Source organism: Triturus cristatus, chromosome 11, assembly GCF_964204655.1.
Source record: "Triturus cristatus chromosome 11, aTriCri1.1, whole genome shotgun sequence".
In the NCBI taxonomy this organism is placed as follows: domain Eukaryota; kingdom Metazoa; phylum Chordata; class Amphibia; order Caudata; family Salamandridae; genus Triturus; species Triturus cristatus.
The window spans coordinates 1,003,728,004-1,003,740,959 of NC_140594.1; the positions used below are offsets into that span (position 1 = coordinate 1,003,728,004).

The 12,956-nt window shown below is 42.3% G+C and overlaps 1 protein-coding gene across 11 annotated transcripts in view; it reads left to right on the forward strand.

Annotated features, from left to right (window-relative positions):
• MECOM (MDS1 and EVI1 complex locus) overlaps positions 1 to 12,956 on the forward strand; it is a 128,663-nt gene that overhangs the window by 42,414 nt on the left and 73,293 nt on the right. For 8 of the 11 annotated variants that reach the window (XM_085635148.1, XM_085635151.1, XM_085635152.1 and 5 more), the window contains exons 3-6: positions 676 to 778; positions 2,210 to 2,426; positions 4,399 to 4,546; positions 11,782 to 11,938. In XM_085635148.1, coding sequence (XP_085491274.1) covers positions 676 to 778; positions 2,210 to 2,426; positions 4,399 to 4,546; positions 11,782 to 11,938 — 625 coding nt within the window. The remainder of the gene's footprint in view (positions 1 to 675; positions 779 to 2,209; positions 2,427 to 4,398; positions 4,547 to 11,781; positions 11,939 to 12,956) is intronic. The other 3 variants (XM_085635150.1, XM_085635154.1, XM_085635159.1) reach the window with 1 other exon arrangement.

Consider the following 12,956-nt stretch of genomic DNA (forward strand, 5'->3'; position numbering starts at 1 on the left):
TTATCAAGCGTCGCTACACATTTTAAATTGTGTGGTAGTGGCTTTTGGGATATTTAAGGCTTTCCTTGGTTCACAGTGCATTGTATTGCCTAGCACCTAAATATACCGTAAGTCTCCAATCCGTCATCGGGTGGTGGGAGAGGGGATGTGCACATGTGCGTGCGCATGTATGCGCTCGCGAGCTCATGTGCATATGTGTTGGTGAATTCATGGACATTGCATGACTACCTTAAGCTATGGCTCTCTTCTCACCAGGCTTTGGCACATGGAAACTTCCCCTTGTCTAGCCCTCATTATTTGTAACCCCATTCCTCTAAATTTACAGACTGCCCCAAACTTGTTCAAACACCAAAAGTGGACTCACTTTTCTACTTTTCTTGCTTGCTGCTTGAAAACTGTATTTGAGCTTTGCCAAACATGTAAGCTATGCTGATGCCAAATTTTAGCGTGGGCCATACATCACTTTATTTAAATTTGGATCGGTTCTATCTTCTGGCATGCACACTGCTTACTTTTCAACAGACTGTACCTCTGTGCAAATAATCCCACACTAAGCAAAGTCTACAAAATGGCGGGAGGCCTCTGCCCTGGTTTGCAGTCTATTTTGCCAGGAACTTTTGCCTGCACCTACCTTGCCATGCACTTAACTTCACTAAAAGTTCTGTTTTCCTTTAGGTATTCTACAGAGTTGTAGCGGATATTGAGCCTGGAGAGGAGTTGCTGCTCTACATGAAGAGTGAAAATTTCCCACATGAAATTATGGCTCCGGACATTCACGGTTAGTGTTTTTGGCAGGCCGCCTTCCCTTGTCACCAAACTCAACACCAGACAGACTTGAAGAACCACCCTTAGTTTAACAAAGGGTAAAACTCCATGCAATAATACATTCGTGGTATTTTAGCAGTTTCATGTTATGTGTGTAAGGTCTTACTCCCATCCATTCATTGATAAATGAGAAGTCCTCCAGGAGTATGTCACACCTATGTATTTTTACTCCTGGTATTCAGTAGTGCTCCAGGAGTAAGTCAATAATTTTGTGAATCCGGGTATTTGTCACCTCTATGAGCGAAGTAAGACCTTTTTATTTCTGGTTAGGTATTTTGGGGTCCACGTTTATACACGTTTCCTTGAAAGCGAGAAATAAATGGTTTAGGGATATAAAGTTTGAGATCTATGAAATAAATCTTCCAAATAAGCAGCCACAATGAAAGTACAATATGACTGGCTTGGAAACACAGAAAGTAAGTGGCTATGGTTTGTATTTTTAGAGCTGTGACTCCCTGTGCTGAGATGTTCAGGAGTGAATACAACAATGTAGATAGATGTTAATATCAGGATTGTCCCCCACAAAGGCATCTCCTCAATTTTGCAGGCAATGTGAGCAAAACTCGAGTTTATTGGAGTGCGTCTTGGAACCATGAGATGGAAATCCACACCATTAATGCTACCTACCCGGTCACAACTTTGTTTGCCTCTCCTACCCTTTGAATCACCGCCTTGTAACCTGATCTCATTGTTACATGTACGGCTTTCTTACCTTCCCCTTATTGCATCAGGCTTCCTGTCCTTTCAAGTAGGTTGATAAACTGTCTACCTTCCTTCCCCTGCACCTCAGAGTTCTTTCGCTATCTCAGTAGCTGGCACCTATTAGAGGTGCCCAAAAGAAGCAGTAATTTAATAATGCCCTAATCTAACATTTTCTGTAAAATTGTTACAATTGGGTTGTCTTTCATGTTCCAGAATGGTAGAACCAGTGTCAAATTTTCAGGGTATCAACCTAAAATACGCTTATTGACCCGCAATTTGACTCGTGCTCAAAGTTAGTGGCTATCCTAAAAATCTTACCTGGCAATCATGGACCTGTCTACCTTCCTTCCCTTCTCCTTCGAGTTCTTTGCTATCTCAGTAGCTGCCACCATTAGAGATGCCCAAAAGAAGCAGTAATTTTAATAATGCCCCAATCTAAAATCTTCTGTAAAATTGTTACAATTGCGGTGTCTTTCATGTACCAGAATGGCAGGATCCATGTCACATTTTCAGGGTATCAACCTAAAATACATTTATTGGCCCTTAATTTGACTTGTGCTCAAAGTTAGTGGCTATCCTAAAAATCTGATCTGGCGTTCATGGACCTAATCAGAACAAACCTTTTCAGCTTTGTGGTAACGCGACCTATGTTCTAATCCACAAACGCACTGTTTTCTTACAGAAGAGCGGCAGTATCGTTGCGTGGAGTGTGACGAGTTATTCGAGTCCAAAGCTGAACTTGTGGATCACCAGAAGTTTTCCTGTATGATGCCTCATTCAGCTTTTTCTATGGTCGACGATAGCTTTGAGGAAAAGCTGGACGATGAAAGCGACCTCCTCGATATGCATGACGGCCAAGAGTGCAAAGAGTGTGACCAAGTGTTCCCGGATCTACAAAGGTTGGGATGGCTCTCAGCCAGACATTTACAAATTAAAAGCCTCAAATACTTGCAGATTTAGTATTTCATTTTGAATTTTAATATTTTTCATTGCCTTGTATTCATTTTTCTTTATTTGAAAATTTAATTGGAAATAGGTCATTATTAAAATAATAAATAACAATGACTAGGCACATAAAACAAGTTGGGTCTAAATGAAAAATGTTCCCAGAAATTATGTAAAAATGTGCATGAGAACACACATTTCCAGCTTGATGATTGGTATTTAAAGACATTCATTATAATTGGCTGGTAATTTAAACTTTGAAGTGTTTGATTTCATTTTTAAATAGCTCCTACTTACAATTAAACAATGAAGTGGTGACCAGTTTTTCACAAAACACACAAGATGATGGACGGAATGTTGCACATTGGCAAAACATTCACCCCCAGTCACAGATCTGGGTTTAATCCATCGTTATTTTGCTCACCACACCACCCCAGTTTAGACATGGCCATATGCAAATCAGTCTTGATCCTGTGCCTCATGGGAACAGTCCAGTCCGAACTACCAAGCCATGTCTTCCCTGGACCGGAATCAAGCATCCTAGGACCGGTTTCGGGGTTTCACCCCTCTTCAGCCAGGATAGCTTGACTCACTGATGTAGTGAGCACGGGACCCACGTCTGGGCATACCCTTCCCACATAGGGCGAACAGCAAAACACACAAGATGATGGACGGAATGTTGCACATAAGCAAAACATTCACCCCCAGTCACAGATCTGGGTTGAATATATCATTCCTTTGCTCACTATGCCACCCCAGTTCAGACATGGCCATGTGCAAATCAGTCTTGACCCTGTACCTCATGGGAACAGCCCATATCCTTATGTGCTTCAGATGATGTCCAATTTTAAAAAGACACATATTTATGATTTACAAGATGAATGTGAACAGGTGTCCAGCAATACAGCACCAATCGATGTTTTAGATTATTTTTCCACTTTCTCCCAAAAATGTTAAGCAACCACATTTTTTTTTTCTTTTGCTCTATCTCTGCGCCTTATTGTGTGCATTTTTACTACAGGTGTAGGTGTTTTTAAGTTCTAATATATGAAAATTCATGCAGGAAACGGTGGCCGCCAACAATGATCTGGGGTGGTGGGGCGGGGACGCAAAGAGGTATAATTCTAAAAAAGAAAATAAATTCACTTACCGCCTCACTGCTCTGTCCCACGTCGTCTCTCCTCTGCCGAACAGGAAGCAGCCAGGCTTCCCTGAGCCAATCACAGCGCTGCAATGCAGCGCTGTGATTGGTCTGAGCGCCGTGGTTTGCGCTCAGATGGAGACTGCTCTCAGATGGGGACTGTGGACCTGGGCTTGTCCTCCATTCAGGGTGTGATGCAGCCTGCATGGAGAACATGCTAAAGTGCGCATGACTGTTTGGCCAGGCCGAGAGGTCCGGTCAAAGCATCATGCATATTTTAGTGTGCCCACCACTGTTCCCTTGCTCTGTCAGCAGAGCAGCCCCGGCCTCATGCTGCAGCAGCAGGGAAGAATAAAATGATAATAACATCGCATTATCATTTTTCCTTTCTTTTATTGCTACACAGCAGCAGTGGGGTTAAGCTCCTCCGCCTTAGCAGGGGAGCCGCCACTGGCAGCAAATACTGTTATTGGGTCAGAATACCAAGTTAAAACAGTTCTTGGGCAATGTTTTACACTCCAGAGAAGGAAAGCAAGGAATCTATACACCATGCTGCACCAAAAAGTATAAAGGGAGGAGAGAGATTCTTTATTTCCTTTCTGAAAAGATGGACATGCGCACAAATACGAGCACACAGTCACACTGTAGGGAAAAGGTTTGCAAAATCTATATCCTATGCTAATGGGTTTCTACTGTGCCTTCCTGATGTCTTGTAAATGGATGGGATTTCTGATTTTATTCCAACTGATTCAGTGTTCTAACCAAGCAACATCATTTTTTCATAGTCTGGAGAAGCACATGCTGTCGCACACCGAAGAGAGGGAGTACAAGTGCGACCAATGCCCCAAAGCCTTCAACTGGAAGTCCAATTTGATTCGCCATCAGATGTCTCATGACAGCGGAAAGCACTACGAATGTGAAAACTGTGCAAAGGTAAAATCAATTTACCAGCTATAGACTTTCATTCAGTGCTCATTCCATGAAGCTTCATGTCTGTGCTATTGGTGATGTCGGTGCTAGGTTGCAAGGCAGCGGTAGCCACTGAAAAGTTTGCTCATTAAGAGTTTAGCCACATCTTAGCACTTATTGGCTGTGGGGCCCAAATAAAAAACAGTCTCTATAGCTTGGTGAAGTGAAGCAAAACTACCTATTAATCCAAGTGGGAAGGTGTGGTTGATCCAAAGTTACTTTGTCAAGTCTTGTTATTGTACTTGGCGTCGAAGTATGCTATTCAACTCTGTGCAGTAAGGAAAGGGTGCTGACGATTACTTGACAGCTTAGCGCGTTGTGTTCTAAGGCAGACTGTTAGCCGTGATTATTCGTCGGCTCCATGGAGGGTTTTCTTGGAGTGCGTGCATGCTTGCATGAATCTTTCAACTGGCTCGTTTAAGTGGGTGATGTAGTTGAAAAGACTGTAATACCATTTTTCTATGAGGAGAGAGAATTTGCACCCCTCCAATGTAATGTAAGTAGGTCATGTTGTGGTTTATCCCTCCAGGGTTCTGTGGTTCGGTATCCCAGTCTTACGGCCCACCGGCACCTAGCGCATGTCTACCACAGCTATGTTGCTGTGCTAGGGTAGTAGGTAATGTGCTCTTTCAAACCACCTTGGTGGTTACTCACCAGGCTCTCTAGTGTGGTGTTTGTGAGTTTGGAATAGACACTGTGCAGGCGTTGTCAATAGCAGAGTAAAAAGAGATACAAAAAAGTCATGTTGAAGTGACCTCTAAGTGGGTAAATTACACAAAGATAGGCAAAGTGGTCTGCGTCTGAGCTAGCTGCAAAGAAGCTCTAAGACTATAAAAGTGTATTCTTCATTTCTTTTTCTGGGATGCAAATAGCCATTTTATCTGTTGTTCCAAATCAATGTTCCTTTACTTTCAGATAACATTGCAAGTTATTTAGTTATTTTTTCCCAAGATTGTCACCTTGCATGTCTTTTCCTCATCAGAGCCCCATTTCCTGATTAGTCTGGGGGTGTTGAAGATAAAATTAAGATGCACAAAATCATCAGGATGGAATCTCCTCCTTTTAGACTCCAGCTAGACCTCCTGGTTTGCATCTTTTTATTTGTGCTACAAACCAAACATCAACTTTCATTTAACCATGCTTAATGCTTTTTTTTTGTAAGCATTTCATAAAGCTTTCTCTTATCTGCTTCCCCTTTTTAGGTCTCGCCTACGCAGCGCGCATGCACTGCTTACGAGAGAGCCCTAATGCCATCGGCACAGCTTTGGGGACAAAAACGTGCACGCGTTGCATTGCTTGCAATGGCAACGCGTGCACGTCTGGCGATTTCCTTGCGGGAGCGCGCGGCGCCATATGGTGGCACCATATGGTTGAACGCTCCCGCAAGGGTATCTCGCAGGCTCCCTCCCCTGCGCGAAAAGTAAACAAGCATTGGCATAGCCAATAGGTCTCGCTTTTGGGACCTTATTAGTATGTTTACTTTTGCTATAATCGCGGCACATAACGTGCGGGTGCCGCGATTATAGGAAAAGAAATAGATGTTTTTTTCTATTTCTTTACTTTTGCTATAATCGCGGCACCCGCGCTTTACATGCCGCGATTATAGCAAAAGTAAATATACTTATAAGGTCCCAAAAGCGAGACCTATTGGCAATGCCAATGCTTGTTTAACTGGTAATTACTATAGAAGTTTGTGTTCTAAGGGGCCTGTTAACGATCTCGGTCATAAGTCCTTACGACCTACATTATCGGTTTAAATTCCGACCGGCTGAGTTTGATTGAGCAGGTTGGAATTGAAACCGGACGGTCATTCCGGCTGGCTTTTGACGGGCTCATGGAGCTCATTGGAACCGGCACGTAATCCAAATGGACGGCGATTTACGTTGTCCGGTTTACGATGCATGGTTCCCGGTAGGGTTTCAATGCCGGCCTTTCCGATATGGAAACCTTGTTGGAAAGCGTGTTTGGGGGGGCCCCCCTTTCCCTTGCAGCCTCCGGTTGAGGGCCTACGGGGCACTTATGGTGCCCCTTGTTGATCCCTTCACCCCGTGGCTGGCACCTTAAGGTGCCTGCCATGGGTGCAGGGATTAACACCACCTCCCGTTTCCCTATGAGAGTATGTACTACGGCCGGTTTACGGCAGTAACGCATGCTTCCATAGGGAAATGACAGAATGCGACCGAACAGCGTTTGGTCGCATCCTTATAAGGTGGTCAGGACCACTGACCCCAGGTCGGTCAGTCCAGTTTCCGAGATGGTGTTGGACAAGCGCAAGTCCGCCCGACATTGTGATCAGCCCCCAAGTGTCTCACCTATATTTTTATTTTATTGTGAGGTCGGGCATTAGCCAAAACTTTGATTTTGCTAAATTGTACATATAATATTTGACATGTAGAGATTTCTATCCTGCCCTCTTCATCCATTGGTCTGTTGCTGTCATTCGCATATTTCTTCTGTTCACTACAGCATGCAGCATGGGACAGTGGGTGTGCTCACATCAGTTATTGGCTAGCTTCCCGTTGAGTGAAAAGTTGTTCCCTTCTGTGCCAGGAACTACTACTTCAATATATGCTTGTTGAATCCAAAATGTATTTTTGCTTTAACCAATGTTTATTTTTTGTTAGTGGGGGCCTGAAGATCACCCTCCCCTAACAACAAAGTTTTTTAATAAAGCAAATTGCAATACAAAAGAAACATTAGCAAAGCCAAAAGACTAACAGCCAGTGCCATACATCTTGGCTTTACCAATACTTGTTCTCTTTGAATTCCATTGAATTATGTGAGTGTGTGCCGCTGATTTGCTGAATTTTCTGTTGTTCTCAGTAAGTTATCTTCGACAAAAGAAACTATTGTGTGTCCACCCTGGATGATTTATAGTGGTTCCCCCATATTATTTGGTGGGTTGATCAATCTTCAGTACTGGCCTGGAAGTAGTAGGCTGTTTGAAACCACCCCTGAAACTGAAGTTTGTTCCTGTCTTATAACGAAAGCCTCCAGTGTGTGTCATGTTGTATTACCTTTCTCTGGCCAACAATGAAAGTAGAAAAATGTTATTGTATTGTAATTGCATTTATATTGCGCTTACTACCACGGATGAGGCGTCAAAGCGATTTACGCCGAGCAGCACGCTGCTCCGGGACCCAAGGTTGATGGTTAGTTCAGTGTTCTTGGTTACTGTTTATTTATTGGGATTAGTCTTGTGCACTCAAAGCAAACCATTCCATGCAGTCATTTCAGTTTTTGGGCACAGCGCGTTCGCATTCAGGACCATGCAAGTTCCTTCTTCAGAAGTAAGCAGTTGCAGGTGCAGTATCCTGCGTCAGTACAGTGTTCAGCCTTTTTTCACGCCTGTTGGTTTTGCATGTCACCAGTACGGCGGCACGAAAGAATACGGAGGCAGTCCACAAACCTAGTGAGGAAATGGCGTTGGTCATAATGGTGTTCAAAGAGTGGTAGAAGAACTTTTAAAAATAAATAAAGTGTGAATTGAGTGTGCATTGAATGATGTCAATTAAGCCCATAAATGACTTTGTGAGTACTCTTGGCAAATAATCTATGCCTAAAGCACTGCGCCTACTAGGAATCCCTGACCCATGCATTAACATGTATATTGCAGTGTTTTGTATGTTTAGCATCTGTAAATATCTACTCCATCAGGTTCATAATTTAACTTTTCAAATTACATTTAGAACAGAGCGGTGCTGTAGAATGCCATCAGCTGTGAAACTAGCTGGCTCATCCTAATATTCATTGTTTTTATATTGACCTACTGAATCTATGCAGCCCTGGCTGAAATTACCTTGATATTTTAAATCTTTTTCTGGATGGTTGGTTGGTTGATTCTCTCCTCACATGCTCGGTTTTGCAGCGATGCCTTTTGTAAAACCATATATGTATTTTACTGCTGATGCCCGGCTGCATCATAATCTAGAATCCCTTCTAAATGAAGCCTGTTCTAGGTTTGATGCTTCATGTGTTCAATTACAGTGTTAGATTTTTATTTTCTGTGCTGAACATTAGCTGCCTGTGTTCTTAATGGTGATGATTTGTAGGAAAGTGGTGCTGCTGCAATTGATATTGCTTGCTTGGATTTGAAAAAGTGCCTACAGACTCTTCTCATTTTTGTTGTATTCAGTTATGCAGTACAGCAGTCACACATTTATTGGCCTTTTTGAGCTGTTGGTGTCTCATTTGTAGCCTTCTTCAAGTGGTGGGTTGACCACTGCAGTAGACTGCATAATTATTAATCCTCTTCTGACTTTCGCCATGCGTGTGGTTGCGTGTAATGTTTTATTTGCAGGTAGTACCTGTGGAGGATGCACCAGCAAGGGTGAGAGGGGGGTCTTCTGATCTTCTACCAAGCTAATGCATGGGAAGTATGAAGGTGTTATGAGTGGTCCAAATGTGGTCTGGTGTTTGATTTACACTAACTTTGGTTGTAGCCTGTGAGTCGGTATGTTGCCCGTGGTTACAGTATGGGAGAACATGAGAGCTCCAGAGAGCGAAGTGGGCCCTGCAGCCTTTCTCCAAACCAAAGTGCATAATCCTAGTCCTCAAGTTGTGGTGCACTCAACCCTAATGTCTTTATATGCATGCGTGAGAGAGATCTCTGTGCTTTATAGGGACCATTTATTAACCTACCCCTGCTTCTGTGACGGAATCATTTCTGTGGTCTGTTGGGTGGTCATGGTAAGTACACAAAGGGAAGAACACCTTGTTTCTGTAGCCCTAGTATCTCTGACATATGACAGCTAACAGGATGGAGTCAGTGTATGTGGACCAAAACAAGAGCTAAACTTTTATGCACCAAAACCTTACAGGCCCATCTACAATACTGAAGGACCGTCTTTTCTATGGTTACTCAGGTTCTGCAGCAATGATGCTTGTCAGGGTGCCAGATGCTAATAATAATAATAAGATGAATATGTATTGAGTATAGTGTTTCTAACTGTACAGCATCGTTAGGGTTTAAGCCTGAGCTGGCATTGCCAGGAGTGCGACTCATGAACTGAACGCGAAGCAAATTTCATCAGGGAACATTTACTCACCGGGCCATAAGGCTGGCATGACTGGGTATATTACAGATGCCCAAGGGTTGGCCAAGTAGTGCTTGGTAAATGAGAAAGGTATCCTTTGGACCGGGTAATTAAATGCAAACGATAGTTCTTCCACAAGTAACCTCATTCAGACCCTATAATCACATTCATTCGTCCATGTCGAGGAAGATTGGAATACATATAATCAGAGAATACACAATACAAGATTATAGACTTATAAAAGTCTGACTTTACAGATTAATTTATTAGTTGTTCAACATATAATAAAAACAAAGAAATTGTTTCATACACACAATAATTCAACATAAGAACCCTATAGTTTTAGTGCTGATTTTTTTCCTTGCCGACCACACACGGGGACATTTACGAGTAAAACCCTAATTATAAGAGGGAAACCACGCAGCGATATCCCTACAAAGAAACCAAATAAATATGATGGCAAGATAGCCAAGAAACACGTAGGAGGTGCAGATTTGAAATCGCGAGTGTTCCACTTTAAGATTGTTCTATATACCGTATATGGTTTCTTATAATTCAATTGGACCATAACAGTGACATTTTATAAATAAGGATAAAAAAAGGGGAAAAAAGGGAATAAAAGCCCAAAGAAATGGAACACTAACCATAGGGCTACTCAGACTACTTACAGGAGTCTTTCCTTTAAGAAAACTACTGGCCTAATGTATGGATGGTAGCTTGCCTAAATAAGAAGAGGTACAGACTTGGCTATTGTGCAAGTCCCTCGTTCTTTTTAATCATTGCATGAGAGTCAAGAGTTTGGTCTTGAAAAAGATGGAGATATAATTTAGCCATCGAAACGCGTCGACGCCTATTCTTCTACACAAATCTGTTCACATGGGCGATAGTTAACGAGCACTAAGCACGAAAGTACCTGGTTCTACGTCCTATATATTGTTATCACGGATGTGTAATATTCCTTATGACATATTGTATTTGTCTGTATTAGTGACTCTCATTTTTAATGGTTTTTAGTGACTGTGAATTTGTATTTTTATGAACTTGGGTCTTCTGTTTTTATTCAAAACTATAGGGTTCTTATGTTGAATTATTGTGTGTATGAAACAATTTCTTTGTTTTTATTCTATGTTGAACAACTAATAAATTAATCTGTGAAGTCAGACTTTTATAAGTCTATAATCTTGTATTGTGTATTCTCTGATTATATGTATTCCAATCTTCCTCGGCATGGACGAATGAATGTGATTATAGGGTCTGAATGAGGTTACTCGTGGAAGAACTATCGTTTGCATTTAATTACCATGTCCAAAGGATACCTTTCTCATTTACTTCACAGTGCCCTACTCCTTTGGTTAAGAAGGGGCCCCTCTTTTCTTAGACAAGTAGTGCTTGGACCATGCTGGATGTTAATGATCTTTACATAAGAAACCCCACATAGAATCCTGAATATGTGGCATGGATCTGACCTTTTGGACCTATGTTAAATAAATCTGATTTATATGGTGCCCATGAAGAGGGTGGTAGATGTGAAGCGCGAGAAGATGGGCATTCAGAGGAATGGTGGGGATTGGGAAGATCTAAGGAATGGAGCCTGTGGTTGATGTGAATTGGTCGGGGAGAGAGGTCTGCAGGGGATAGAGTGTGGCTGAGGAGGGTTCTTTAGTGGATGAGACTTGTCAGTATTGTATTGTTCAAGTCCTCATTTGGGGCTAAATGCTACAATGTGCAAACTTACAATTTGCAGATCCTCAGAATCGACGTACTGTAAATTTGGGGCACATTCAGTGGATTCTGGATTGGGATGTTAAGTTTTCTTTTGCATTCAAAAATAGAACATTTTCTCATAGATGTTGTTTTTTCTCCTGAAAAGATATATATATATTTTTGTCTGAATCAAATGGTATTGTTCTCATTTCTTGGATGAAATTGTGTTGCAGATAATTGGCTCCTGGTAGAAAAAAATGTGCATGTCTTTAATTTTGGTAGAAAATTGTGCAGACTGTTTGGTGTAAATGCCCTAGGTTCGTTCGCAGGGGGGGTTGTTTTTATTGGTCCTGATGAAGATGAACAAATATTAGACCAGTGGTAAAAGTTTAGGCATTAAAATATGACCATGAATGCTATGTTGCTTGCCTTATTGACTAATCGGTACTCATTTCCTAGCAGGTTTTCACTGACCCCAGCAACCTACAGAGGCATATTCGTTCTCAGCACGTTGGAGCTCGCGCCCATGCTTGCCCGGAGTGCGGCAAAACGTTTGCCACCTCATCTGGTCTTAAGCAGCACAAGCACATTCACAGCAGTGTCAAGCCCTTCATATGTAAGTTTCTCCAGTTTGCTACGAAGAGTGCCCACTAAAAGCACACTCCGTGTTTGATGGATAGTTTACTAACTGTTGTCCTGTCTGGTACCTGTATAAGCTGTTATTGGTAAACGAATTGTTATACATGTGGTTCAGGCTAAAACATGGGGCTATGTATAAAAAATTATACAAACTTAAGTTCTTAAAGAAGGAAGCCTAATCAATATGTGGCTTGGAGGGAGAGGTGTGGCGCAGAGGCCAGAGCGGCTGACTCCGTGGCGCGAGGCTCGCTGGTCGATCCCCGGTGGCAGTTCTGCTCAATATCATGTGACTCTGGGCATTCGCTCACTTAATCTCCCCGACGGACCCCCAGCCCCCTGAAACCCTCAAGGGTGATACTTTTGCGCTTTACCAATCGGAATTATTATTATAAGCTTTGATATTTGCATTGTCTAAATGGATATCCCAATAAATAAAATATAAAATCTCCAACATCGACCCTGTAAAGTATCTGCCTATCACTCTAACCCACCTCACCCCCCCCCAAGATTTAGTGTCGTATTGTATGTATCTGTATTTTCAGTGACAAATTGTCTACCAGTGAAGTGGGCTCATAGTACCTGAACTGCCATGCCAAGTCCTCCCTGGACCGGAAACAAGCATCCTGGGACCGGTTTCGGAATTACATTAAAAACCTACGCAGATAAAACCACCCTGGGAATCTACACATAGCTGGTGTTTAAAAATGTGGTAGATTCAGAATAACATGACCCTGACGAGATTTTCAGGATTTCCTTTCCTGGTTAGCAAAGTTTAATGTTGCAGAATTTTCTAAAGAATGAATAACCAAAGCTGCCGCGTCATTCACCATCATGTCCTAGGCATGCTGGCTGATGTGTGGGGTTTCTATAAATAGAGTAACTTTTGAAGTGCAGAGGCTTAGGGTAAAACGTGGAGAGTAAGGGGGAGAAAAAGTGAAGAGTTTAAATGATAGATGGGGAGACTGAGCAAAGAGGACTCTTTTGGAAGAAAAGTG